At 52.2% G+C, this 26,868-nt stretch overlaps 11 protein-coding genes across 11 annotated transcripts; 6 read left to right on the forward strand and 5 right to left on the reverse strand.

Annotated features, from left to right (window-relative positions):
• Nucleotides 1-1,421: 1,421 nt before the first annotated feature.
• VTN49DRAFT_5527 (uncharacterized protein) lies at nucleotides 1,422-3,475 on the reverse strand (the record flags this gene model as incomplete). The annotated part of the gene is made up of 3 exons (XM_069413594.1): nucleotides 1,422-3,035; nucleotides 3,107-3,370; nucleotides 3,440-3,475. 3 exons carry the CDS (start codon nucleotides 3,473-3,475, stop codon nucleotides 1,422-1,424), a joined length of 1,914 nt encoding a protein of 637 aa, XP_069266250.1.
• A 1,140-nt stretch (nucleotides 3,476-4,615) lies between these two features.
• Nucleotides 4,616-6,389, forward strand: VTN49DRAFT_5528 (uncharacterized protein; the record flags this gene model as incomplete). The annotated part of the gene is made up of 6 exons (XM_069413595.1): nucleotides 4,616-4,793; nucleotides 4,855-4,888; nucleotides 4,942-5,106; nucleotides 5,168-5,639; nucleotides 5,697-6,024; nucleotides 6,082-6,389. 6 exons carry the CDS (start codon nucleotides 4,616-4,618, stop codon nucleotides 6,387-6,389), a joined length of 1,485 nt encoding a protein of 494 aa, XP_069266251.1.
• Nucleotides 6,390-8,644: 2,255 nt separating this feature from the next.
• VTN49DRAFT_5529 (uncharacterized protein) lies at nucleotides 8,645-9,654 on the forward strand (the record flags this gene model as incomplete). Its single annotated transcript, XM_069413596.1, has 3 exons — nucleotides 8,645-8,649; nucleotides 8,694-9,210; nucleotides 9,262-9,654. 3 exons carry the CDS (start codon nucleotides 8,645-8,647, stop codon nucleotides 9,652-9,654), a joined length of 915 nt encoding a protein of 304 aa, XP_069266252.1.
• Nucleotides 9,655-9,921: 267 nt separating this feature from the next.
• Nucleotides 9,922-11,105, forward strand: VTN49DRAFT_5530 (uncharacterized protein; the record flags this gene model as incomplete). Its single annotated transcript, XM_069413598.1, has 6 exons — nucleotides 9,922-10,053; nucleotides 10,123-10,230; nucleotides 10,289-10,441; nucleotides 10,499-10,547; nucleotides 10,607-10,716; nucleotides 10,770-11,105. The coding sequence occupies 6 exons, from the start codon at nucleotides 9,922-9,924 to the stop codon at nucleotides 11,103-11,105; spliced, it is 888 nt and encodes a 295-aa protein (XP_069266253.1).
• A 233-nt stretch (nucleotides 11,106-11,338) lies between these two features.
• On the reverse strand, nucleotides 11,339-15,191 carry VTN49DRAFT_5531 (uncharacterized protein; the record flags this gene model as incomplete). The annotated part of the gene is made up of 3 exons (XM_069413599.1): nucleotides 11,339-12,153; nucleotides 12,204-14,637; nucleotides 14,691-15,191. The coding sequence occupies 3 exons, from the start codon at nucleotides 15,189-15,191 to the stop codon at nucleotides 11,339-11,341; spliced, it is 3,750 nt and encodes a 1,249-aa protein (XP_069266254.1).
• Nucleotides 15,192-16,461: 1,270 nt separating this feature from the next.
• Nucleotides 16,462-17,298, forward strand: VTN49DRAFT_5532 (uncharacterized protein; the record flags this gene model as incomplete). Its single annotated transcript, XM_069413600.1, has 6 exons — nucleotides 16,462-16,523; nucleotides 16,578-16,650; nucleotides 16,704-16,723; nucleotides 16,780-16,842; nucleotides 16,898-16,969; nucleotides 17,025-17,298. The coding sequence occupies 6 exons, from the start codon at nucleotides 16,462-16,464 to the stop codon at nucleotides 17,296-17,298; spliced, it is 564 nt and encodes a 187-aa protein (XP_069266255.1).
• A 580-nt stretch (nucleotides 17,299-17,878) lies between these two features.
• Nucleotides 17,879-19,520, forward strand: VTN49DRAFT_5533 (uncharacterized protein; the record flags this gene model as incomplete). The annotated part of the gene is made up of 3 exons (XM_069413601.1): nucleotides 17,879-18,005; nucleotides 18,056-18,245; nucleotides 18,311-19,520. 3 exons carry the CDS (start codon nucleotides 17,879-17,881, stop codon nucleotides 19,518-19,520), a joined length of 1,527 nt encoding a protein of 508 aa, XP_069266256.1.
• Nucleotides 19,521-19,718: 198 nt separating this feature from the next.
• Nucleotides 19,719-20,941, reverse strand: VTN49DRAFT_5534 (uncharacterized protein; the record flags this gene model as incomplete). Its single annotated transcript, XM_069413602.1, has 2 exons — nucleotides 19,719-20,751; nucleotides 20,817-20,941. 2 exons carry the CDS (start codon nucleotides 20,939-20,941, stop codon nucleotides 19,719-19,721), a joined length of 1,158 nt encoding a protein of 385 aa, XP_069266257.1.
• Nucleotides 20,942-22,246: 1,305 nt separating this feature from the next.
• Nucleotides 22,247-22,817, reverse strand: VTN49DRAFT_5535 (uncharacterized protein; the record flags this gene model as incomplete). Its single annotated transcript, XM_069413603.1, has 3 exons — nucleotides 22,247-22,544; nucleotides 22,606-22,719; nucleotides 22,786-22,817. The coding sequence occupies 3 exons, from the start codon at nucleotides 22,815-22,817 to the stop codon at nucleotides 22,247-22,249; spliced, it is 444 nt and encodes a 147-aa protein (XP_069266258.1).
• A 171-nt stretch (nucleotides 22,818-22,988) lies between these two features.
• On the forward strand, nucleotides 22,989-23,481 carry VTN49DRAFT_5536 (uncharacterized protein; the record flags this gene model as incomplete). Its single annotated transcript, XM_069413604.1, has 3 exons — nucleotides 22,989-23,051; nucleotides 23,219-23,313; nucleotides 23,361-23,481. The coding sequence occupies 3 exons, from the start codon at nucleotides 22,989-22,991 to the stop codon at nucleotides 23,479-23,481; spliced, it is 279 nt and encodes a 92-aa protein (XP_069266259.1).
• A 1,038-nt stretch (nucleotides 23,482-24,519) lies between these two features.
• VTN49DRAFT_5537 (uncharacterized protein) lies at nucleotides 24,520-25,657 on the reverse strand (the record flags this gene model as incomplete). The annotated part of the gene is made up of 5 exons (XM_069413605.1): nucleotides 24,520-24,808; nucleotides 24,862-24,988; nucleotides 25,063-25,249; nucleotides 25,314-25,514; nucleotides 25,583-25,657. 5 exons carry the CDS (start codon nucleotides 25,655-25,657, stop codon nucleotides 24,520-24,522), a joined length of 879 nt encoding a protein of 292 aa, XP_069266260.1.
• Nucleotides 25,658-26,868: the final 1,211 nt, after the last annotated feature.

Genomic DNA, 26,868 nt, shown 5'->3' on the forward strand with positions numbered 1-26,868 from the left:
ACATTCCTCAATTTCAAATCGAAACACTACCTGGCCAGCAATGATCGAGCCGGTTTAGCCTAGTTATGCTCAACAATGACGCCAACGACGCCATTTTAGCCACGGGCCAACGTCCTCCGAACATGCCAGGACGGCACGGAATGGAGCATCAAGACCGCAAATCCGTATTCCCGACTGGATGGATTCGCAGAAACTAGGCAATGCACTTCAAACATACCCCCACGATTCCCGAGACCCCGAAGAGGGCACGCACCTGCAAGTCAGGCTGTCAGAAATAGGAATTGACTGTTTTGAGTTACGCAGGGATCGACCAAGTCACCAACAGGGCGAACCATTGACCAAGCTAAGGGTTTTTAGTGCGATGGGGGTCTATGGGACGTTTGGGCCAGCGCGTGGCATGTGGATCAAGCCCAAGTCAGCTGTGGTTGTGCACTGGCCACAGGTGACGGCGCCCTGTTGTGGCTTCTGGTGTTTTGAGAAGTCCAGTCAGACGGGACAAAAAAGGGCTCTGGAATGGGGCGAACTTAGGTCATGCTAGCTAAGGTTATGTCACAACGAAATGCGTAAATTAAATTCCTCTGGACAGGGTAACAAACTACAAAGGAAAGCACATGCTCGCTTACCTCAGTTCGACCTGAGCTTGCGGACCTTTTTGTTTGTGCATACTGCAAATCCACACCCCTGCCGAATCCTACCAAAGCCTCGGTTACCGTTTAACGTTAGCGTTCGTGACTTTGAGACCCCGAATCGATTTTGATAGGCTGCCTCGGAGAGAACGGCGAAGCTAGACTCGTCACCAAGAGCGCACCGACCGATCCCAAGGTTTGGTAACTCGCTTACGCTGTAATTACGGTGCAGGATCCAAACGTAGGGCTCCAGTCCCAAGTGACGCCAATTGGTTAGCCAAATCTGGCCGATCATCCAATCGCACGTAATATGATTGGTCAATCAGATTATTAATGGAGAAGTAAGTCTTGGCATCTTCCACATAAGCTCGGCGCATGATGGGTCGTGAGTCATCCATGTTCGAAGCTTGGTTAAGCCGCAGAACAAGTAAAGCTAGAGTTTCCTGAGGAATCGCGGCTCTTCTTTAAAGCCATCCGAGTCGGCCAAAGTTCGGCCGTCGGGAGCACGGAACCAAAGATGGGCGAAGCTAGGTCGATCCGGAGACAGGCTGGACGACAATTGGGATCTTGACAACCAGTTGGAACTACTCGGAAGCGACTGCGATGATGCGAATACCCCGGGGACAAATCATCGAACCAAAAAGAAGGATCAGGTATCATTCATGAAACAAAGATCCCCATGCCAGTCCAAGCTCCAAAAAGTCCAAGGTCAGATCGTCAAAGGCCGTGTAAAGTACAATACAGAACAAAACGTGAATAGCCGAGTCTAGTTAGTTACTTCTAAAAAGGTACAGCTCACGATATCTCGTCCTCTTCATGATGGTGTGCTGGCACGTCATGGTGGTCCGGTGCATGGAACGCATCGCCAAACGCCGAGTTTTCGAGCTCGGGTATATCCAGGCCGTCATTCTGCGCCTCGTATGCGGCCAGGGCATCACCCGCTGAGTCCATGTTGGTGAAATTCGTCGCATCATCAAAGTTGCTCGTCTCCAGGCCCGTAGCATTGTTATCTGTGGTCTCAGCGGCAGGCTTATCGCTGGCCTGAGCGTTGTTGTTCGTCCCATCGTTGACCATTACCCAGTCACCCCCCGTCTCACCCTGGGTCGTCTGCGCCGGAGCAGGCAGGTTCGATGTTCCGCCCATCTCTGTGTCACCATCTCCAAGGCCAGTGCCAGTGGCGCCCGCACCGGACGTACCGTGCCCAGGTGTGGGCGTCGTCGAGGCGACAAATTGATCGAGTAGACTTGTATCCATGAGTGCATCTGTTTCCGGTTCAATGCGCTCAAGGAGTCCGCCTTTCTCAACACAAGAAATGTTCGGCTCCAATGCGATATTGCGCCCGTAGGACTGCTGAAGCTCTTTGACCACATCGTCCACCTTGTATTGCGCCGGCCGCAGCGAGAAGTCATCCCGCGGGCCTTCCTCCTCAGGGGGAGAAGTATCAATGCGTCCCTCCAATCTCCAAATTTCAGGTCCCTTGCTGTTTGGATCTGCTGCCGCGTCGCGCAAGCGGAGCTCTGCATTCTTCAAGATGGTTAGTCGCGAAATTTTGTTCATGCGCCTGGCATGTCGCTTTTTCATCTTCTCTATTTCAGCAGTCATGTCCGACACTTTCTTCGCTACCCGGTCTGCAAACTCCTCTGCCTTGGCTGGCTCAATCTTGGGTGGCTGGCGAGGCTCATTCTTGTCATCCTTTGTGTGGCCGGGCGCAACCGGAGCATCGAAAAATCCGGCAGTTAACTCCTCCAACTCGCCTTTTCTCCCCAAACCGAGATCCACGGGGATGATCTGATTGATCCGAAAAGGAGATGCAAAAATCTCCTCCATCCATTCATGATGCTGTTGATACCGCATCTTGCTAATCTCACGCGGAGTGAGATGGTCCAGCATGTCCCCTGTTGACACTTCCTCATCCTCAAGAGCAAAATCAGCAGTGGCAGCAGCCACCGAGGGGCGATGACCGCGACCAGCTTTTGCAGGCTGCCCGGCAGGCTGGTGAGGAGGATAATAAACAGGAGGCTGGCCGGGGCGACCAGGCATGGCATTTCCGTAGAATGGCTGGGGTTGTGCAAAGCCTTGCGGTCCCATCTGCGGTGGGAACGGAATAGAGGGCCAGTTGTTACGATCATGAAGCATGAAATCTTTTCGTACTAATTGCGCCTGGCCTTGTAGCATCCGCCTCTGTGCAAGAACCGTTTGAATGGCGGGGGTGATAGGAATCCGCTGGGCGGGTATGTGGTCATTCTGAGCGGCGCGCGAGTAGTGCACAATGTAGAGAGAAGGATCAACTGGGGGAAGATTGGGATTGGGAACTTTGGGGGGCAAGAGGCGATAGCGACGGCGCGAGTGAGTAGCGACGGTCTCATTCGGTGGATGATAGCCGCTTCTTTGAAGCGACATTTCAACGGTCTAGAATCGGAATGCCTTGGTTAGCCAACATCAACCAACTTTTCCCGGCGCGCGCGAGCGAGATCACATACATAGCCTCTGACTTCGAACGTAAATACTTGCTCGACATCGGCCCAGACGTAGCCATCACTGGCAAACGTGGTGCCGAGGTGGTTCAGAGGCTGCCATGTCAGCAAGCAAGTTCCGTCCTGCGGCCCGTCCAGAAAAGTCCAGTGCACCGGCTGGAGTTCCCGAACGACCTTGGGCGCGGACAGCAGATATTCAACGACGGTCTCGGTGGGCAGCGCATGGACGGTGGGATAGCGCGCTCGTGAAACGAGGTGCAGATGTGGTAGCTAGAGACTTCCAGTTAGCCTTGCGCGCAAAACTGCCAGCAATAAATATGGCACGACTCAAATACACACCAGTTGGGGAGGTATCCCAGAAGCAGGGTCATTCATGATGCCGTCCTGATGTAATGATCCTCTGTGATCAGCGTCGCAGAATCACAGGCCGTAGTCGCAAAAGTCGAAATCAAGACGGCGTGGGAGCGGGTACAATGCGCTGAAGACGCAGAGCTTTTCTCCAAACGCGACGCGATCAACAGCTCCTTGTACCTACACCAAAGCGGAAGCCGAAAAGTTGAGCGGAATCGGGGACGCCATTGGAGCCACTAGTGAAGTTTCTGCCTGAGGTGTAACTAGTTAACTAGTGGTGCTTACCTAATCGGACCAGCTCCGAGCCAGCCCAACTGCCTCCGATGGTCTAGAGACAAAACAGTGCAGAACTCCGCGACCACAATAAAATTGCACGCCGTCCGCGTTGTGGATACAGCTGCGCAATATGCTGCGATCCAGCCGCGACGGATACAAGCTTTTCGGCATAGACAATTCACTGATCTTAATTAACTGCTCATTCAAGAACTGGTATTAATGAATACATATCCGGTCTGCCGATCCTTGTGGCCAACTGAGTACATAGTACCATGGAGATTGGTGCAATGCCCGAGTGTTTCTCCGTGTTGTGTATTCCATATGCTCCAAGTTGGTTATCCGCCACTGATTGGGCATCGCCTTCATTTATTTAAATATCTTTGATGGCCCGTCCACACCTCCGCAATGAGAAGCACAATATGATCTACCTAGCAATTACTCAACATGGACTTTCATGCTGATTTACGAAGTACCGTCTTCGGTAGTAGGGGTCGGAGATGACGCCGAGGCTGATCGACTCATGGAGGACATTTAAAAACCAAAACAACGTCTTGTATCACCAACGACCTGGCTATTTTGCCACTAATTATAGACAATTTTAAACATGTGTACTCCCGTAATATGTCCGGGGAACGCAGCAGGGGAACTGAGAGCCCGGGAGTGCGAAAGGGCCTAATATAAAGTCTTGACCTACTCTTTGTGCGCCGTTGGACTTGGCTTTCATTATAGTTGATCGGCATATGAAATCGAGGAACGTATGCGGGGAAGCTTAAATCCATCATAGCCTCGGGGCTGACATCTTCAGTTCGGACCTTGAAACCTCCCTTGCTTGGTGTTTAGAGACGTGCACACCTTACCCCTGTTGACCAACGCCATAGCCGAAGCACAATGGAGGATCGCGGCGAGATCAATACCCAACCGGCGACAGAGGCGCCACCCGCGCCGTATGAAGACAAAGAAAAGACGGCCGCGGTGGCCTCTGTGGTCACTACCATTGATCCGGAGATTGAGAAGCGGGTAGTGAGGAAGCTGGACCTACGCATACCCACTCTCACGGCATTTCTCTGTACGTTCAATCATGCTGGTAGAGTTCTGACTGTTTCTGAACTAACGATGGCGGCGATAAGTCCTACTGTCGTTCTTGGATCGGAGCAACATCGGGTATTCACCTTGTTTCATTGCTGCGTGCGGATCTGTATCCTAACTTTTGGTAGAAATGCGAAAATCGCCGGAATGGAGACGGACCTCAACCTCAATTCTCATAGCTATGCCTGGCTCCTGACAATATTCTACATATCCTACACCCTGTTCGAGTTCCAGGCTCTGATGTGGAAGGCCATGAAGCCACATCAATGGGCCGCCATCACTGTGTTTGGCTGGTATCAACTCTCAGAGCTCAGCCACCCCATCAAGGATCCCATTGCTAACATACTTTGCCAGGGGTCTCGTATCAACTTGCATGGCCGCTGCTCAGAACTGGAGCGGCATGATGGCGCTGCGATTCTTGCTCGGTGCGTTCGAGGCTGGATTTGGCCCTGGCATCCCCTACCTGCTCTCGTTCTTCTATCGTCGTCATGAGCTAGGCTTGCGATGCGGCTTGTTCGTCTCTGCTGCTCCGTTGGCGAGCACTTTTGCCGGAGCGCTCGCATATGGAATCACGTCTGGTCATCCGAAACTGGCCAGCTGGCGGCTGTTGTTCCTCGTTGAGGGTCTACCGTCAATCGTTGCGGCTGTGCTGGCATGGTTTTTCCTGCCAGACTCGCCAGTGGATGCCAAATTCCTTACCGAAGAGGAGCGAGAAGTCGCCAGGCAGCGTGGTCTGCGACGCTCCGGCGAGGAAAAGAGGAATAATAGGATCGTCTGGAAAGATATTGGGTTGACCCTGTTGGACGCCAAAGCATGGTTCACTGCGGTACGCCCATAGCAGCTCCAGCGTGCAAAAATATTCAAGCACTGACTGTCGGAATAGCTCATGTATTTCAGCTGCAACGTCAGCTACTCGTCTCTGCCCGTGTTTCTTCCCACAATTCTCAGGGACATGGGCTTCACCGCCATCAATGCCCAAGGGTTGTCCGCACCACCCTACTTTGCCTCATTTCTTGTGACGGTTGCGACGACCTACATTGCGGATCGGTTTGGACAGCGCGGATTCATGGTTGCTGGCCTAGCTACGACCGGCGCCATTGGCTACGTTCTGCTTGCGGCCTGCAAACCCGTTGGTGTGCGGTATTTTGGCGCCTTTCTCGCTTCCTGTGGAGTCTTCCCGGCAATCGCGAACATTCTCCCTTGGGTGTTGAGTAAGTGCTGCCTACTGTGACCCCGTGATCGATCTATTCTGACTTCCGTTCCTCTAGACAATCAAGGCTCCGATACTCGCCGCGGAATGGCCACAGTCATTCTTAACCTCGTCGGCCAATGCGGTCCATTCCTGGGTACGAACATTTTCCCAGATAGTGACGGACCACGATATGTCAAGGGCCAGGCGATCTGCGCCGCATTCATGTTTTTCGTAGCATTCTTGGCACTGAGTCTCCGGACGTTGCTGGTCTGGGAAAACCGCCAACTCGATAAAAAGTATGGGCCGAAGGAAGAGCAGCAAAATGGCAAGGGGCAGCCAGTGGCGGAGGAAAATTATGGGCCTGCTTTCAGATATGTGCTCTGAGCTGCTCGACACTCTCTAGTACTTTCCATGCATGCCATCGCCATCGTCAACGATTCCCTGGTTGTAATTTTGATTTGCAGGAATAAGTCGTGATGAGTTTCATAACACAAGGCGCTCGAGGTATGGTCTGCCTTGAATTGAGGTTGATGTATTCCGTACTGACTGATGCTGGATTAGGGTTAGCCAAGTCTGCGCCACATGTTGATCGCATGAAAGGTGACATGGGTTCCTGCATGTGATGGCCACTTGCGTTCAGATAAGCTCCCGAAGTATATTAAATCTACGAACCAACCAGTAATAATCAAAGCATGTCATCCAGTAAAGTGTTTACTGCATGCAGAAAGTGCTAGAAGGAAATTAACCGCCGCCTTGACCTCGTAGCACGCCTAGGGTTAGGGTTAGCTGCCAGTCACGATCAGCAGGCACGTGAGATTGTCACTCATATAGATGAATCATATGGAGTCCTCTGGATAGCAACACCTAAAGCCGATGAGAACGGTACCTGATCCGGTGAGATAATCAGAAGATCTGGATAATCTCGCCGAGTGATCAGGTACTAGGGTAATACTTTATCATGGTTCCTAAGTTGAAATGGCAGCCAGACAAGTACTGGTCCTACAGCCTGATGATATTGCCAACCTCTTCCATCTCATCAGCGGCTCCCATATTTTGGACAAAGCTTAATGGCTCTGCATGAACCATGCAGATTCCGCGGGAATCCACAGCCGGAAGCCCCGTAGCCGCATCTTATTCTAGCCGCCCTTTCGAAAAAGCCTGGATCTCACGTCTTTCCACAACAGGAGAGAGACACAGCCACAGGTGTTCAAGCCCTAGTTGCACATGATCAGACTAGCAGGTCATTTTGTTCTCAGAAGAGAGCAAACAGTAGCATTCAATCCACGAGGTAGATTTCAGCAGTGACTAGGACATCATTAACACCCACAGTATGATGGTTAACTCGTGCTGTGGCTTTGTTCAATTGCTTGCCACAGATACGAACGGTTATTGTTAAAGGTGCTAGAATTGAAGGTAGAGGTCATATAGGCGCACACACTTCACATAGATGACCATGATCAGCCAGTTTCTTCTCTTTCTCTCTCTGCGTTCTTCGATCTTGCTGACTAGTTGGTCCTGACTATATCTATCCCATGACATCCTGCATGGGAAAAGGGAACAACAACCAATTTCTTCTCTTTTTTTTTCTTCTTCTTCTTCTGAAACTTACCACATCCATCGACTGAGCAACTGGGAAGCGCGATGTGTTACCTCCTCTGCGAGGACGACGGGATCGAATCGATCCGCGTCGTCCGTCGCACCCGGCGCACCTACCGCTCTCTATCTCCCCAGCCGGACTGTTGCTGCGACTGCGAAGTCGTCTGTCGTTGTCGCTCATGCTATCCACCGCCGCCTCCTCCGTGCCCACCCCCGCGTCGTACGCGCTCCGTCACCGTCGTCAGAAGATGGATCAGGCGCAGGTCGTCGTGGGAGATCATCCCCGTCGAGCGTTGCTCCTCCCGCCGCCGCAGCATTTGCTACGACTCGGATGATGCTTCGCGGGTCGCGTGGCTGCCCCGGTACATTGAGGAACGGTGGCCGAGATATGCTGAGTGTAGGGGCTACTGAACTGGAATTTGTGGTCGCTCATTTGTCATCTCTTTTGGCTTTGTCCTAGTTGCTCGTTTCGGTATTTCATTCTGCTGTTCCTGTGTCGACGTTGTGCTTGGTTCTCATGTGATTTCCTCGAGTCAGGATACCCCGGTCACGGGAGCATTTTTTATGTTCGTCTCTGAGTGTATTTCATTTCGGCTTGATCATTCCTTTCAGTCCGATTTCTCAATCTCTTGCAATCCATGTTTTGAATCTAACCCATGTCCGATTCATCAACGCATTCTCGTATATGGCTCGTGGATGCAGGCGACTCCAAGTACGCATCCGAGTCTGCAGTTTCCGTATACGGTTTAGCGTTCCAAGAAGCAACGGACGAGCATGTAGCCATGACGTCACTCCAGTGGCAGCTCAACAAAGTCAGCATCTGCTTCGCGAGAGGGTCGAGAAGCCCTGGGAGAGAGAAAACGACACGGAATATTCGCATTATGAGACTGTGATTCGTAGCATCTTTGAGAGAGACGAAACTCGATATAGTCACGTGGCTGACTCAAAAGAAACGGAACTGGCGGAAAGGACAACCCTGCTAATACCTTGTCTTGACCATCCTTATCAAATTCGAACAGTACCCTGCACATCAGTACAAACAAATGATGTGAGCTCGCCCAATACTCCCATCTATGAAAGCTGATTTTCTAGGAACACTCTTTCCATTAGGCCCCGGCACAATGGCCGGGCAGATCGTGGCACCACTCGCCATCGATTCACTATGACCACGTTGCGTGGATTCCAGCAGCCGGAGTTGAGCAAGAAATTGTTCAAAATCATAAAAAATGAGAACCTCATCATCGGGGCGTACGAATCTGCCGCCCGCGAGAGGGTTTCGGTCGCATCCCAGCTATCGGAATGGGGCGAATCTACGGGCGACGAGGGCATTTCGGATATTTCTGACAAACTGGGAGTGTTGTTAGCCGAGATGGGCGAGCAGGAAGACATCTTTGCCCAAAATCTGGAGGATGCGCGCACAGTGCTGAAGCAGATTCGCAACACAGAGGGTTCCGTGCAGCCCTCGCGCGACCATCGAAACAAGATTGCGGATGAGATCCAGCGACTCAAATACAGGGATTCGACTAACCCAAAGATCGAGACCTTGGAACAAGAGCTAGTGCGGGCCGAGGCTCAGACCTTGGTTGCTGAAGCACAGTTGACCAATGTGGTGAGTATTCTCCGACATTTCTGATCCTCTATCCTAACTAACAAAGTGCAGACTCGTCAAAAATTCAAGGAAGCCTTTGACATTCACTTGGCGGCTGTCATCGAGCGAGCTGAAAAGCAAGCAATCTTAGCCAAACATGCTCGCCGGCTGTTGAACATCTTGGATGACACGCCAGTGGTGCCGGGAGACTCCAGGCAAGAGTACGAGAGTGCAGCTGAAGCCCGTGGGGTTTTGAACGACGCGGAAGCCGACCTGCGCGTGTGGGAGCCGTCATACGAGCCGGTATCGACAAACACTACCGGCGTAGACACAACTGTGATGCCCAGGGACACTGCTCCTGACAAGAGGGAGGGAGAAGCGTCGGGTCGAACTGAAGGCAGAGAAGAAGCGGAACAGAACACCCGGAATGGAGAAGCCGAGGGGACCGAGGAGTATAATCAGTAATTGACAGAATATGCGATTACGACCTGCATTGTATGTAATAGTATGAATTGAATGCAGTTCTCTTGCGAATCATCCTGCGATGAACCAAAAACTTTCCGCTATGCAAACTCCATTATTGACCAGGGCCGCCATTGAATCACGTGACCTAGGCCGCCAGCTGTGACGCGAGCTTGGAGCTTACGAGTTGAGGAGCTCTTATCAATTCAACCCGTTTCCTTTTCACATTGTACCATTATTTCTCGAAGATCCGATTGTTAGATTTGCAGAATGGACACAATAGTCGCTCGATACGCTCGTCCATCGCTTGAAAATGAGGCGTTCCCGGAGGAATCCCAGCGAGAGTACACAGAGTGCACACCTCCGCTGTCTTTGAAGTTCGATCTTCCGCCGCTGGAGAACGTGAGTGATACTCGCTCTTTTCTGTGTGTGAAACGATGGCTAGATTACTGACGAGGAGTATATACACAGCCCTCCTCTTTCCTCCGAGCCCTGACCGACGACCATTCAAACGCCAGTGCGCCGATCAAGCTCGTTCACGGAACGACGACGCTTGCGTTTCGATTTCAGCATGGGATTGTATGCCTTGTACTTGTCTCCTACGGAGGTCAACATTGCTAATAAGGGGTGCGTATAGATCGTCGCGACGGATTCGCGCGCCACGGCAGGGTCATGGATTGCTAGCCAGACTGTCAAGAAGGTCATTCCTGTGTCGCAGTTGAACCTGGACGTGGAGAAAGTGAAAGGTCCGGTGCCGGGTTTGTTGGGCACTATGGCCGGGACTGCTGCTGTAAGTGTGCATTGACTGGAAGTCCCGAATAAGGAAGCTTAATGAGCATGTTTGTAGGACTGCCAATACTGGCTGCGGTATCTTTCCGAACAATGCGCTCTTCATGGTGGGAATCCTTGGGTCATGTTATTGGGGGATTGTTTTTGATTGCTGACTTGGTTTTAGAACTGCGCAATAAGCGACGGATCACCGTTGCGGCCGCGTCGAAGATCCTGGCCAATCTGACGTTTGCTTACAAGAACATGGGTTTGGGCATGGGCACGATGCTGGCAGGGGTGTGTATATCTTCCCTTCCCGAAACAGTGCATGAGCTAACGGAGTGATTTAGGTGACCCCCCAAGAAGGACCGGCTCTCTACTACATCGACTCCGAAGGAACCCGTCTCTCCGGGAACCTCTTCTGTGTCGGCTCGGGCCAGACCTTTGCCTACGGCGTCCTCGACGCCGAGTACCGCTACGACCTCACAACCGAAGAGGCGCTGCAGCTCGCCCGCCGCAGTATCCTTGCCGCCACGCACCGTGACGCTTACTCTGGTGGTTACATCAACATCTACCATGTCATGGAAGAAGGGTGGGTTCATCATGGGTTCGACGATACGGATCCGATCTTCTGGAAGACGAAGCTTGAGAAGGGCGAGTTTACGAATGTCACCGCGGAGGTGTAATCAAATTAACTTCTTTTGCAATGATGATAATTACCCTATTAGACGATGGTTTGAATTGGAATGATGATTCGACACTCATACCATCAGTTCATAAGTCGAGGGTAAACTATACTAGAAAGCTGTCTCATGCTATGTACTCCTAAACTATACCTATGCAACAAGCAAACTCATCCAAAACACAGACAAAGGGCCATGCTGAACAGAACATATTAATCATCCACGACGCCACTTGATCAATTGTCCACCTTGAACCTCATTCGAATGCCCATCGCCGCCAACTCAACATCCAGATACCTCAACACACCCGGCACCGCGACCATAGTGACATTGTCGCCACCAACGAACCGTTTCCCATGTCCATCTTCCCAGACGTCGGCACGCGAGTCATCGAAGACCGCCTCCCGGGCACAGCGTCGGCAGCGGACGATGCCGTTAACACCACCCAGGGCACCAATTCCACTGGGTGCCGCTGTGGCAGACGTCTGATTCGGGAGGGCCTTTGCAGCAGCCGCAAGAGCACCGGGGTTGCCACTCGACCTTGTGGAGGAGGAAGCATAAAGAGAGGATATTGTGACCTGTGTCGGGAGGAACGAGCCACAGTCACGGCAGATCCATGCGCGCTGCGCGTCGGAGCAGTTCATGAGACGGTCCTGCAGGAGATGCGCCGCGCCGTGGGCGAGCAACGAGTCGCGCTCCATTTCACCGACACGAATGCCACCGCCCTTGGAACGGCCCTTGACGGGCTGGCCCGTGATGGCGTTGACGGGACCCGTGGTACGCACCTGGAACTTGTCGTTGACCATGTGCCGCAGACGCTGGTAGTGGACAACGCCAATGAAGATGTCCGCCGCAAACTCCCGCCCCGTGATTCCGCTATACATCGGCTCGTTGCCGTGGTAGTTGTAGCCAGCCTTACGGAGCTGCTCGCCAAAGTAGTCCGCCGCGGTGTAGTCTTCGGTGAATTGGAAGGGAGTTGAGTCCTGGGGGATGCCGTGGAGGGCGCCGGCTTTGCCGGCCATGGACTCGATGATTTGTGCGATTGTCATTCCTGGACACAATGTTAGCCATGCCATTTTGGGTTTGTTTTGGATGACTTACGAGACGGGAACGCGTGCGGGTTGATGATCAGGTCTGGCTGGATACCGCTCTCGGAAAACGGCATGTCAACTGCCGGCCACAGCTGCGAGCAGACACCCTTTTGTCCATGTCGTGAGGAGAACTTGTCACCGATGATGGGCTTCCGCGGTACGCGGAACTTGACGCTGATAGCTTGTAACGGTTCCGTGCCGGTCTCAGCCCCAACGAGCCGGACGCTGTCAATATATCCCTCCTCCTGGTCCTTGTACTTAAGAAAGTGTGTCTGCCCGTCAACGTTGACGTACGAATCGCTGGCCGGGTCGTATCGAACAGTGTGCCAGGCGGCAACGAGGCTACCCTCCTTGATTTTGGCGCCAATGTGAGGCAGACCGTCCTCGTCGAGTGTATTGCGCCACTCTGGTCTGATCTCCGTTCCAGGCGCGAAACCAAAGAGCTTTGTGATTTCGCGCTTGGACTTGCTGCGTCGCGACTCTTTCTCATCCAATGTGTATAACTTGGTCTTGTAGATTGTTCCGTACCCGAATCCGCGCTCGTGTGACGATTTGTTGATGATCATGGCATCATCCATATCGTAGCCTGTGTAGGAAATAATAGCAACAATTGCATTGGTTCCATTCGGATAATTGTCCAGTCCATACGTGTTGTACAGAGGTGGCCGCACAATCGGTGTCTGTCCCGTCTGGAGTCGGTACAGCTTGTTGTCCGTCCGGTAGGCGATCGCCGTACCTGGAGTACCCATCGTCTGTTTGCTCATCTGGCACTGATACATGTTTCGCGGCGACTGGTTGTTGTCCGAGAATGGCGTCATGTTGGCCAGGATGGACAGGATGTTTGTGGGAGTAAACTCAATATGCGTCGTAACACCTGCTACAACGTCTTCCGGTAGGCAGGCAATCTCCATAAACGGTTGCTCAAACGGCCCGACGTAGTCCAGCTTATCCAAGGGAAGGTACTTGACCGGACGATACATCCGAGCCGGGTGCGAGAACATGTAGATGCCTGGGTACTGACCGCCGTGGGAATTGGGAACGTAACCGATCTCAAGCGATCGGGGAATATTGTGCGAGCCTTCGACTTTCCAGAAGCGCAGGGTATCCGCAATCAACTTCGCTTGTTTAGGACTACAGTATCCAATGATCCGTCCGTTTAATTGGACGACAACGCTCTCGTCGATTGCAGCTGACGCTTCTGAGTGCACCCCCAGCTGCGCCAGCACTCGTGGAAGATGCGAAACGTCCAGATCACTCGTTGCAATCAGACACTTGTGGGCCAGATGATTCAACAAACCACAAGGAGCACCATCAGGTGTGTGGACTGGGCATAGGAAGCCCCAGCTTTCTGGCAGCAACTTTCGCACTGCCGTGGTCTTCAACTGTGCGAAGAAGCTGCCTCGATGGATCATCCGGAAGTGACTGATGAATCGATAAAAATTGATCTTCTCAGCAACGACGGTGAAACCGGCCGTTTGCTGCAAATCAAGACCTGTCGGACTGACGAGGTTGCCGGTCGACAAAAAGTATTCTAGAGCACCCCCAATGTTTTCATTGGACCGTTTGACGATTTTGGCCAAAAAGTCCTTTTCGAATGCTGGATCGGTGAACTTGCCGCCATTTCTCCCCCATTCCCGACAAAGCGGTCCAAACGATCGCAGCCATTCCTCTAGTCGCTCCTTGAGAATCATGCCGTAGAGAAACCCGCCTAGGAGGACCTCCTGGTTCGAGACAGCATCTGGATTGTCTGGCGCACAGTCGCCCGCAACCAAAGCGTAGAGCTTTCGGATCATGAACAGGATCAGCTTGAACTTGTCGTGATCCTGTGCCGGGGTGACATTCTGATTGCCCAGGTGCGGCAGCACGATCTTACGGAGAAACTCCGTCCCGACATCTTCATTCGACATGTCCGCCGGGCAATCCAAGGATGGGCGGAACTTGGAACCCAGGAATGCCCTTGTCTCTGATCGACCATGGAGGTTATAGCCCTTGTATGTGCGCAACAAGAGTTCTACTCGGTCCGTCACGAAGGTGTTCTTGAGACCCTTTGATGACACGCCACCAACGATGCCTTCGAAGATTTCCCGGTCATTAGTTTCTACCAGAGCCTTGAGAATCATCATGACCGGCACCAAGTATTCGTTCTTCCGCCATGAGAACCGAAATATGATGTTCCCATCGCTGAGATAGTGCAGAACATTGGTCTGGGATGTCTGATCAGGTCTGACGGAGCGTATTTGGACACCGTACTTGGTGTATCCCTTCCCGCGTCTGGCGAATGACGAACGGACAATGGCCATCGGGTAGTTGCGCTTGGGCATGATCAGCATTCGGATGAGCTTTTCATTTCCGTTGACGATAAAATATCCTCCCAGCTCTTCGGCCTCCTCCTTGTGGTCCACCAATTGCTGTGGGGTGAGATTCTCAAGGTGGCATCTGTTGGTCTAGCAGCGTGCCGGTCAGCATCACAACGTTAATACAACAGTAAAGGACATACTCGGAGCATCAATGGAGCCTGGCCAAGTTCCCGAATAGATTCCTTCCACTCTCCATTGTTAACCTGCCACTCTAACCTAACTCGGAGTCGTCCTCGGTAGGTGACATGCCGTTCTCGACACTCGGACGGGTAGATTTCACGATTGCGCACGCTAAATTTGTTTGTCTGCGGGAGCATAGCCTTTTCCAAGAAGACTTCCCGAATGCGCACGTTCAGGCGATTTCGCTGCGGCGGCAAACGACCCTCCGCCTTGCGTATTCGCCTTTGCTCTGGGGTCTCATTTTCCCCATCTAGGAAGGTCTTGGTACCGATGTCGTGGAGAGCATGTTCAATGATCTTGCTCTCGCCAAACAGCGCATTGAAGGAGTCAACATGCGGCCGAATCGCTTCCTCCAAGCTTGGCCAGGCGGTTCGATCTTTGGGAGGATTGCGGAAGAGCTTTTCACGTCGGAGGACATCGAATCCGACGGTCCATTCGGTGTTTGTTGCGGACGGTGCCATAGTGGCGATTTATTGAATTGGGCTATCTATTGCCCAACTAACTGTCCCAATTAAGGTTTTAGCAGAGCATTTCCCGGCAACGCGGTTCAATCGCCGCGGTCTTTCGACATGGGCGAGAAATTGTACCTTGCTTTGAGACGGGGAAATTTTCTAGATCTTATCATCACGTGATGATAAATTGAAATGCCGCTTACCTAAGCCTATTTCTCCAGTACTTCCTAATTTAACTTAGCGCAAAGATAGAGTCTCGGCCTAGCCGAGCACGAGCATGGGTCGTGCATCATGAACCGCCGCCGGTTCAGTCTTGTGTTCAGATCCCAGCAGTTCGTCCCGTCGATCTACACTATCTAACAGCCATCTGGCAGCTTCGTGTAATCAAGAGGGTATCCCTTGCCGCGCGACTTCTACAACGCAACCACACCACAACCATCGCTGCGGAGGCGTAGTTTCGGATTTCTCCAGAGTACACCACCTTCCACAGCCAAGCTTCACTACCAGTCTGAATCTCGAACCGCGGCCCCAACCCCCGGTTACGTCGCAGACAAGGGCCTTCTCCGCGTGGGCGCATCTCGAAGGTCATGTGTTCATCATCGAGCACGCCGGATAGGGCCGTCCGGTTGTAACCGCCAGGATTCCCCCTTATTATATATAGTCCTGAAGCTGCTGTCCAACAAAAGAGCGCTTTGCTCCTTCATTTTTGTGGCTAGGAACGTCAGAGTCAGCTCCTTGAAGGTAATTCTATACGCGACGACGAGAGGGAACTGAATCGAGTGTCGCGATTGTCGTCAAAGCGCTTAGCTCAAAACCGCTCGAAAGTTCCCACACTGCCTGTTGTGCCGTACCTATTTTTTTTTTTATAATTCATTATTTGATCGTCGTTCCGACTTGAACGATAAAATAGGGCCGACTCCAAAAACGTTTCTGTCTGAAATCGTTCGTTTAATCGTTCGTTCCGCCAAAAAGTGCGGCGATCTGTGGAGGACCAGCAACAAAGATTGGCCCCTAGACCGCCGTTGCGGCGCCTCGAGCGTCTACCAGAAACTCGTCATTCCCCCGCTGCTCCGCAAGTACCAATATTTATACAATTGCTCCTTCGTGTTATCTCAACACGGTTCTGCTGGCAGACGGAGGCAAAAGGATTGAGACTGAAAATAATTGACAGAAAAATCCATTTTAATCATAATTCAACGAGTTTGTGAATCATTGGGCTCATTCGTGGCTACGTCAATCTGTGTATCTTACCGCAATACACGAAGCTGCTTTCATTCACATGTCCGCAATAATGGCCGGCATCTTTCGGACCATTTACGACTGGTTGTTGCGCATGTTCTGGTAGGTCGCTGAGGGAATAAGATATCGGCATTAAAGGGACTGACGCAACTTCAGGGCGACGGAGATGGATGTCACAATAATTGGGTTGCAGAATGCGGGCAAGTCATCGTTGTTACGGGTGCTAGCGGTAAGCAGGCACCAATGCGAATGTCAAACGAAAAAGACTGACGGGACTGGCAGGGAGGGGAATTCACGGTGGAGTATGTTGGAGCCATGATGCATACCGGCGGCGACAATGACACTGATATCCGGCCAGTTCGATACCAACTATTGGGTTTAATACGAAAAAGGTGCAAAAAGGCCATGTGACACTCAAGTGGTGAGCCACTTCCATAATGCAATCAACCCAGCGCTGAGACTGACGAGCTAGCTAGCTGGGATCTCGGAGGCCAACCGCGATTTCGACCTATGTGGGAACGATACTGCCGGGGGGTCAATGCGATAGTGTCGGACAGCCCAGAGTGACATCAAGCTTGAAGATAATGCGCTGACCGCATGCAGGTATGTTGTCGATGCCGCGGACAAAAACGCTTTGCCGGTAGCGACGGAAGAGTTGCACGAGTTGCTACGCAAGCCCAGTCTAGACGGCATTCCATTGCTCGTGCTAGGCAACAAGTCCGACCTGCCCGACAAGCTGTCAGTGGACGAGCTGATCGAAGAAATGGATCTGACGGCGATCACTGGCCGCGAGGTCAGCTGCTACGGGATCAGCGCTAAGGAAGAGACCAACTTGGATGCAGTGCTGCACTGGCTAATTGCGCGAGCGAACCGGTGACGACAGACTTCGGACGAAAATCTCCATGATCGGTCAGTTTCACCAAATTTTGTTGATTGATTCAGCATATACGGGCTCAGGTGGCCGGTTGATATCTCTTGTTTCCATCCTAATGATTCCTTCAAGACCATGCAGTCGGGAGCTGCAGTGATTGCCAGCGATGGCGCTTAATGTGTTGTCCTTGATAATGTTTGTCGACGATGGTATGCTGTACAATACATGGCTTGTTCGGGGATTTTGTACGGAGTACTCTGATTGAAAACTTTACACCGCAGATCCTTGCATCCTGCCAGGTCTCGACTCCTCTAACTGTCGTAGAGTGGTCGAGTTTCTTAAGGTTTTCCCGCGGATTTCGAGCAGGACTCCGGAGAGAAGAGCGACAGAAGGCCCCACCGGCATTGACCCCGAACTCAACCTACCGATTCTAGAAAGACAATCACATCATTTTCCAACAATCAATTGACCCCAATCCTACACCGTAGAGTTCAGCTGAAATCATGGGCCGTGAGTCATCTTTCTGCATATTTAATAATGTCCAAAATGCCATTGTATTTGGTCAGAGGCGTGCTGAACATCGGGAATGTCGGCGATTTTGAATGTTCAGGACGCGGACGACCATCCAGGACGCTCCCAAGAAGCACCTGCAACACCAGAAGTGAGACTGGATAGAGAAGAGGACCCGCGACAATGGGGTCATGTACGCAAGCGTATGTTCTGCGTAGTGATTCTTACCAGCAGAGTGCTCAATTGACTGCAGACCTGTACACATGGATCATCTCTATTATGCCCGCGAACCTGGCCTATGCCTCGAGCATCTACACGGCCGTAATTCCCAGCATCATGGACGGATATAATTGCTCGCGGGTCGTGGCGACGCTGGGAATGACGACGTTCATGATAGGGTTCGCGACGGGGCCATTGCTCTTTGCTCCCATGTCAGAGATGTGGTAAGCCCCGGCCATCCCGGTGCACATCACTTGTAACCCATGAGTCTAAAGAGAACCATAACCAGGGGGAGAAAGCAAGTCTTCCGGGTCACACTCGGCCTGGTGCTGGCCTTCACGGTCGGCTGTGCGCTGTCCCCAAACGTCGTTGCTCTTTGCATCTTCCGCTTCCTCGTGGGCTTCTTCGGGGCACCCACGGTGACCAATGCCGGCGGCTCCGTGACAGACCTGTGGCCGCCGACCCATCGGTCCGTGCCGCTGGCCATCTTCACGGCCGGTAGCTTCATCCCGCCCGTGTTGGCGCCGGTCGTCGGCGGGTTCATCGTCGAGTACGCCTCGTCGTCATGGAGCGCAATGCAATGGACATGGTGGTCGAGCCTCATCTTCGGAGGAGCAGTCTACCTGCTGATCCTGTTTCTGCCGGAAACGTACGCACCTAAGCTGCTCCGTGACAAGGCTCGTCGTATGGCTTCAAACCCTTCCTCAACACACCAGAATACGGTCATGTCCCCAGTCCCTTCCTCACCCTCCCTGATCGACTACCTCATCGAAAACCTCACCCGTCCATGGATGATGCTCTGTACCGAACCCATCGTCTTCCTCCTCTCCCTCTACATGGCCTTCGTCTACGGTATCCTCTACCTCGATTTCACCGCATACCCCATTGTCTACCATGACACCCGCGGCTGGTCACCGGGGATCGCTGGCCTCTCCTTCCTCGGCATGGCCCTAGGCATGACCATCGCAACCATCCTCTCCCCGTATGTCAACACTATCCACGCCTACTACGTGATCAAACTCCGCGAGAAGCAACAACAGCAAGGCCATCCCTCTCCCAACGATGACAGCAAATCCTCAGCAACACCCCCCGAAGCCCGCCTCCCTCACCTCATCATCCTCTCCTGGTTCATCCCCCTCAGCCTCTTCTGGTTCGGCTGGACCGCCGCACCACCCGCGCACTACCTCGCCAGCATTGCCTCGGGCGTCCCCTTCGGCATCGGCCTTATCGCACTCTTTCTCGGCATCAATTCCTACCTCACCGATTGTTACGGACCCTACGGTGCCAGCGCGCTGGCGGCCACCGCCGTGTTCCGCGCCACCTTTGGCGCGGTGTTCCCGCTGTTTGCGCAGAAACTCTACGCGGCCATGGGGGTGCAGTGGGCGATGACGCTGCTGGGTGGGTTGGCGGTGTTACTAGCGCCGTTGCCGTGGGTGTTTTATCGGTTTGGGCCTGCGATTAGGAAGAGGAGTGCGTATCATGTCAGGATGTTTGAATGAGTCTGTTCTTTTGCACATTCAAATTGGTATTGTGGGGGAAAAAAAAAAAAGTAGGTATCGATCCTAGTAATAGTAATGAACCCAATTCAGCCGTCATCAATTGCATCAACCCGCAATCACCGACGCAATCCCGACGTATCAACGTAACAAAACCATGGACAAGCAAGTATTCACAACCGAAAAGGAAATTATAAGAAATTATACATGTCGAACGGAATTCGGTGTTGGTCGCCGCCCAGCCATCAAGACACTCGGAGGGCGGTCAGCAGGCTCCTCCGGTGTCGGTTCAAGCGTCGTCCCCGCCGGCGAGTATGGCGAGTACGCCTCGTACTGCTGCGGGGTGTGTTGCGGCGGGGCGTACTGCGGCTGCGCGGATTGCGGCGCCGGCAGATCATACGGTGGCGAGCTCGTCGTCGGCGACCGCGACGGCGAGTGTAGCGTTTCGTAGGCCCGAGGGCTATTGAATTTGGGAACGCGCTGTTGTTGCGACGCTCCCGCTGATTGTGGCGGGGACTGGTTCTCCATGCCGCGGTAGGGTTCAGGGGACCGCTGCGGTCCGTAGTACGAGGAAGGAGAAGGCATCGGGGCGTATGACGGCGATGGCGGGCCGGGCGACCGACGCGGGCTCGGCCGGCCTGCGTGCTGGTCGTACGGCGCCGGTCCGTCGTTGATATTGTAGGCAGCATGCGGACTCGCTGGCGGAGTCAGCCCATTACCGGGTAACTCGGTGTAGCCGCCTCTACCTTGCCGGCCAGTGACGGGCACCGCGCCTCCATGCTCATGACCATACCCGTCCGAGGGACGCGGGTCGAGGTTGTTCATTTCCACGGTTTCCTGCGGCGGGGGACTGGTATCCTCGACCCTCCTCGTGCGCGCATCGGCCCATGTGGGCATGGCAGGTAACGAGTCCTCGCTCACGGGCTTGGGTGTAGTGTCAAACTGCGCCACCGTCGCACCGCGGTATGCGGGAGGCGCTTTCGGCCCGGGTGCTGTTCCATACTGCATCGGGGGTGGCGGTGCTGGTTGTTGGTAGTAGGGTCCCGGTGGAGGGCTATGCTTGGAGGCGCCAGAGTTCTTATGGCGGGATGGTACGCAGCAGTCGCAGCAATCATAGCAACAACCGCAGCAACTTCGGCAGCATTGATAGCCACAGCAGATACAACTGATCAAGCACGCCGCAAGACTCAGGAGAATGATGGATCCGACAATAATACCCGCAATCACTGGCCATCTGTGCGATCGGTCAACTGTCTTGTTCGGCGATAAGGATATCCGTGCGCGCGATTCACAACATACTTGCAATACGTTTTTTCCATACATTTATCCCAGCTCGAGAACGTTTCGGGTGCTGACGCGACCTCCGCGCCAACGTCGCCGACGTCGCGCGCGAAGAGAACCCCTCCGAGACCGACGGGAGACATGGCAACAGGCATGTCAATCCCGATGTGCGAAGAGTGCGACGGCAAGTCAATCGGTCATCGAATATGACACACCAGTAGTTTACAATCTTCTTTCTTTCTTCTTTCCTCCTCTTACTAAAAGGGACTTAATAGCTGGGTCAGAGAGTGTGTACAAATCCCTTCGGAGAAAGCGACGGCGTTGACTGAACGAGTGGCTGAGAGCGGCGCTTTTAGCGACCGGCAGATGCGCGGAGCAGCGAGAGAATAATTAGAACAATTCGGAGAATAAGAAAAGGAATGACGGGTGCCTCAAGCCACAGGCAGAAATGAAAGAAGGGGCATCGGGGGTCACTGCCACAGTGTTAAAAAAAGGGACCCCAGAAAGAATGCAGGGACCATGGAGCCGAGTAAATAGCAGAGTGTGGGTGGTTGGAAGGAGAGGAGAAAAGAAAGCACAGCCCTCGGGTGCTTACTCAACTCAACCTTCAAAGTGGCAAGTCAATTGCCAATCGCACTCTGATTGTCGGGCAAAAATCATGTAGCCTAAAAGGAGGGCTTAAACTCAAGCTAGTATCGTCTGCAATGTGTACTCCTGGGTCTAAGGAAGAATTGGCATGACATGATTGACCGTTGACACGAACAGCCGAAATTCGAAATTGAGATCGTCGACTTTCGCAACTCCGGTTGGTGCATAGGCACAAACTCCCCACGATCGTCCTCGACGGCCGACAATTTGCGCTTGACCAACTCCACTGCATAGGAACTTGCAAGTTGCCATGGATATATGCAGGAGGTATTCTTTCAATCTTGCCGTTAGCGCTCAATGAATCCATGTGTTTTTTTGTATCTGTTCTTGTCAAATATGCTTGTGTAACCTCTTGTCCACTATGTCGACGCTGGCCGCTTTGACCTTTGAAGAACATAAATACGGCCGGTGTCGCCTCTAGCCAATATGCAAGGGGTGATGCATCTACAAGGAAGCGATCCAATATAGTCAGGTTTACTAGTCCATTCTCATCCTCCATCCACATATATATATATATATATATGCATATTTGGTTAACGTCAATACTGGCAACATGCGCCCATGAACTACAAGAGATCGCAAAGAGACTCATCGCTCCTTGGTATGTATTAATCTAAGACGGCGCATGAAGCCATGAGATGCGCCACATGCAATGCTGACCAATTCGTACATGAGACAAGACATCAAAAGACAGTCAACGCCGGATATCCTTCAAACATGAAGACCAAGACGACTCGTCAAGCTGCTTTGTAACAATATATCTAAAGCTCATCCCATACAGCCCGCAGAACGAAATCACTTCAGTATTTATTCGGCGGAGGTCCCGGGGGCGGTGGATAGACATTATTGCCGTGCGGTTGATGGGTTCGATTCGGCTCCTGAAGCTCAACCGGCGGCTGACCCCAACCTGGCTGTTGGCCCCATTCCTGTTGCTGATTCCATCCTTGCTGCTGTCCCCAGCCAGGAGACTGAGCTGGAGGAGAGCCAGGATATTGCGGCGGCGGCTGCTGCTCCTGATAAGGTGGTGGTGGTGCCATCCATTGCGTGCCATAGTATGGAGTGAGGCCGCGACGACGTCGTCGGCGGGCATTAATGCATCTGGCGATCACCGTCAACACGAGTCCATCTATCGGCCACCAATATTGGCTGTTATACTCACGCAATCAGGAAGAATGCCAGGATGGCAACACCCACGATCACACCAAAAGCGACCCATCGACCCCAGTCGTGCCAGCGTGAGCGGCAGCGAATCTCGCCAAAGACAGTTTCATAGCTGCGTGGAGGTCAGCGTCTGATTCTTTATCGGATGATAGTATATCAGATGAAAGGCGGTACTGACCATCGTGTGTTCCTCGTCTCCAGGTACCCCATGATGAACAGGAAGACGGTTGGAATTTAGATCGCGCAAGGGAGCTTCACTCGAATACACTACACAACGGGTATGTAGCGAAAACACTGAAGATAAATCGGCAGATGTGGCCTCAGGCTATCATATTATATTGAAATACGAGTAGAGTGAATCAGCAGGAAGGCGGAGTTTGGATGAAATCCGACCCTGCTGACGTTGACGGGGAGCTTGGCGGTCTTCAGCGCGAAGCAGTGAACGTGAGCAGGGAGCACCGCCTCATTAGGAATTAAACTAACTCTAAACGGCAAAATAAAATCAAATCCAAGTGAAATCTCAGCTTGTTCATTGGATGAACCGTAACTGAATTCTGTCGATCAAATCGCAACTGATTGGCAAATATGCGAGGCTAACCATTATTGGTTAGATTTTACGAGGCGCAGCGCGATCCTATTGCCAGGTCACAATTCTTCTAGCAGGTTTCTACACGTCTTCTGCGTCATCGAGTTTAGCATCCACAAGGTACGGAGTGCAAAGTGTCTGGCATCGGCAATTGGCGCGGAAATTAGATATTTTACCGTTCCGTCAGCCGCCAGGGTCGATCGCCGAACTTTCAACCCGTCCCTTGCAGCGTTGGGGCGCCTTCATATTGAGCTGCCTCGCTTTATGCCGGTACTATGGACCTTCTAAACTGCGAACGGAGATCTGAAATCCTGAAAATACGGCATGATCAATAGCGTCTGTGAGATCCGGGGTGACCAACGTGCTTGACCGGAGATGCTGCTATTCAATGTATTCGGCGGGTTGCGGAAGGCTTAGCTCGGTCATGTTACCATTGAATCAGGCACCGTATCGAACGGACCGACTGCACAGCCCGATTTCCTCCATGGAACCTTTCACGGTTTGATGCTGCTCGGTGCAAAGCGTCATCTCTTTGCCTGTGATGCGATACGGCCGTTAGCAAAAGCCAAACAGGAAGACCAGATAAAACAAATGTTTATCCCGACTCGTCAGAACCTCTTGAAAATAATCTTTATGGCCACCAGTCTTAAGCTACCCGGTGGCTTTCATTTCGGCGAGTGAAGAATTGGATAGTTCTCGTCATTGAGTTGAAGTGAAGAGAATGGCCAAGCTTACCTGATGATTGCCGACTTGTTTTTCAAGTCTTCTACTCACTGTAATCTCATACAGCTCGACTGAAGATCTTTGATTACTACGATGCATTGCATGGTGATGCCAGCCTTTAAATAATGAAGGCAGCTTGTTCAACCCTGACTCGGCCGTCGCCATGCCAGACGGTGATCTTTCCCATTGGGACCCCTACAGATCAAGATCCGCATTTACAAATTACCTATCGCTTAGATGTTTCTTTCTGAAATGCCCAATCGGCAGCTTCCAGGCATGCTGACCGTATGCAAAATTGAATTTTTCTACATCTTTTGCGTACATGATGGTGAGCACGAGCTCTCCGTTCTCTAGGGATTATCCAAAATGGCCAAGAATTGATCAGGATGAGTCATCATTAGACACTATTAGTCGAGATCCATTGAGTAGCGAGGGGAGCTTGTTGGTCAAGAATACCGCGGGGAGCACTCTGGTGCAGCCGTGTGTGCACGGATAGTCTACCAAATTGAAGTGTGCGAGCAATAATTATTTCAGCAATTCCAAGTACTCCATAAAGACAGTTGATTTGAAATTTGACATCGCAATTCCTCAAAGTATTCGTATTCAATTGTTCCCATTGTACGAGTAGAAGCCCTGCCCATTCTTCACACCCAATTTCCCCTCTGCAATCATCCGTTGCAGCAATTTCCGTGGACCCTCTGGCAAACCTGACCTGACTTCGGCGTAGTGATTCTCGATAGCGAGCACGACGTCCAAACCCACCACATCCATCTGCTCGCAAGGGCCCTTGGGCGTTTTGAGGACGCTGCGGTAGATGGCATCTACCTCCTCCGGGGATGCGACCCCCTCTTCGACCACCATCAGAGCTTCGCGTTTGATCGCAGCCCATATCCTGATTTTATCAGCCGACGGTCTGGTAATTCTGCAAAAGACGGAGATGCATACCGGTTATAAATATACCCCGTGGACGTCTTCCGCACATGGAAAGGCTCGAATCCATGCTCTTTGGTCTCGGACATTAAACGGGAGACAATGTCCGGACGGGTCTCTGGACTAGGCATGATCTCGATGGCTTCATGATTGTAGAGAGGAGTCGGAATTAAGTTTCCATGTTTTTCGTCGGTGCGGCCTTGGAGCTGAACTTACCCGGCGTTTCCGGCGGCCAGTACGAGTGTAAACTAACGAACCGATCTCGATGCTTTAGATCAAGGCCCTGCAGGATCTCGGTTATCGTGTAACTACTCGAGTTGGATGCGACGATGGTATCGGCGTGAGCGGCTCCGTCGATGTGCGATATCACGGATTTTTTCAAGTGCAGTGACTCGGGGACGCACTATACTACCCATGTAAGCAACTTGATACCTTGAGAGTTGAGAGTGACCAAAGGAGATATGCACCTCGACCACCAACCAGGAATCCCGTAGAGCACTAGACATTTTTTCTGCTGGTGTCGCGTGGATCGACCCCCATCTGTCGACATTCTTGTTGATCGCCGCGTGCTCGTCGCTGCGGCGAAGGCATTGGATGTCGTTCCATGCGCGGGATAGTTGGTCCTTGTTTTGATCTACGAGATAGACTGGCCGGCCACGTGTAGACCACTTGGTTCATGCATTGCACTAGTCAGTCGGAGTGATTCAGCAAGATATTGAGTTGTGGGCGTGTTTACCATGTACGCCAGCCGTCGTCCTTGGGTCCCCGCACCGACTAGAGTTACGGCCTGCTTTGCGAGTCTGGAAGCCATTGTACAGTTTTTGTGATTTTAATTTTGCAGAAACACAGGAAAAATAGATTCATGTACTCCCAAGTATAGTCACGTTATATACTGCGTTAACGAAGAAGACGAGGTTGTCGGCTCAGCTGGAAGTTCGGCCAGTTCACCGAGCTGACCGAAGATCCGCTAGTCCGTGTCCCGACCTCGGGTTCTCCGCATCGCATCCGCCGGCGGTATCTCGGCTTCTTCGGTGATGGCTCTCGCTAAATTAATTAGTGCGCACCTGTCACGTCCTTAGACAGAGCAGCTTCTAACTGTGTACTATCACCGCGACTAAACGATTATGTGGGCAGCTATCAATCTCCCCAGTATGACTCATTGATCGATTAATTTTTTTTTTTTGTCGTCGGTGGAACAAATCCGATGTTCGACCGCCAGGATGGCACAGATATCGTCGGAATTGGCCACCGATTTCGATCACGCATTGATCAATGCTCATTGCGAGTTTTCCGCCAAGAAGCGGTGTCGGATGCTCGAGATAGAGATGCAGGTTGAGAACATGGATTGGTCAATGGTCGATGTCGAGATAATGTACCCTTTGAGACAACAGCTATACGTAGATTATATTGCAGAGAGCTGCGTTCCGGACTTTTGGTTCCTGCAGATGATAACCGCTAACTGAGCTGCTCCTAGAGCAGTAGGAGCAAATGGATTTGCCATTGCAACGCCTTATCACGACTAGCGGCTGAACTGTTCAAGAGCCACAGTAGTAGTGCCGGCCCACCGTGACTCGGTCCCTACGCTTAGAAATGAGAAAATCTGAGAAAAAAAACTTTAGCCTCTAGAACCATCTAGTCAGTTGCAATGTTCCCTTTCGTCATGGCTGTGCCATTCCTCCGAATCCCCCAGGCCCGTTGGTTGAGCTGAATCGAGAGGAACCCAGGACATGGACCTTGTCCTGGATCGGGGCTCATGGATGATGCAAGATCAACAGCAAATAACTCAAAACTAGCGGACCGTTCGCATGAACGGCTCGATAAGGGCGATTAAAGTTGTGATCTAGAACCGGAAAAATGTTGTCGAGCTCTTGAGCGTGGGAACTGATAAACAGCTTAAATGCAAAAATAGGAGCACGTGGAAGTTCTAGAAAGCCGGGAAAAGGATTTGCCAAACCTGAGTTTAATCTGACATGTTTTCTGATTGGCGAATTCGGCTTGCCACAGGACCCCGCTGGTCCACAC

The sequence above is a fragment of the Thermomyces lanuginosus genome (assembly GCF_041956635.1).
Source record: "Thermomyces lanuginosus strain ATCC 200065 unplaced genomic scaffold VTN49scaffold_35, whole genome shotgun sequence".
NCBI classification, from domain to species: domain Eukaryota; kingdom Fungi; phylum Ascomycota; class Eurotiomycetes; order Eurotiales; family Trichocomaceae; genus Thermomyces; species Thermomyces lanuginosus.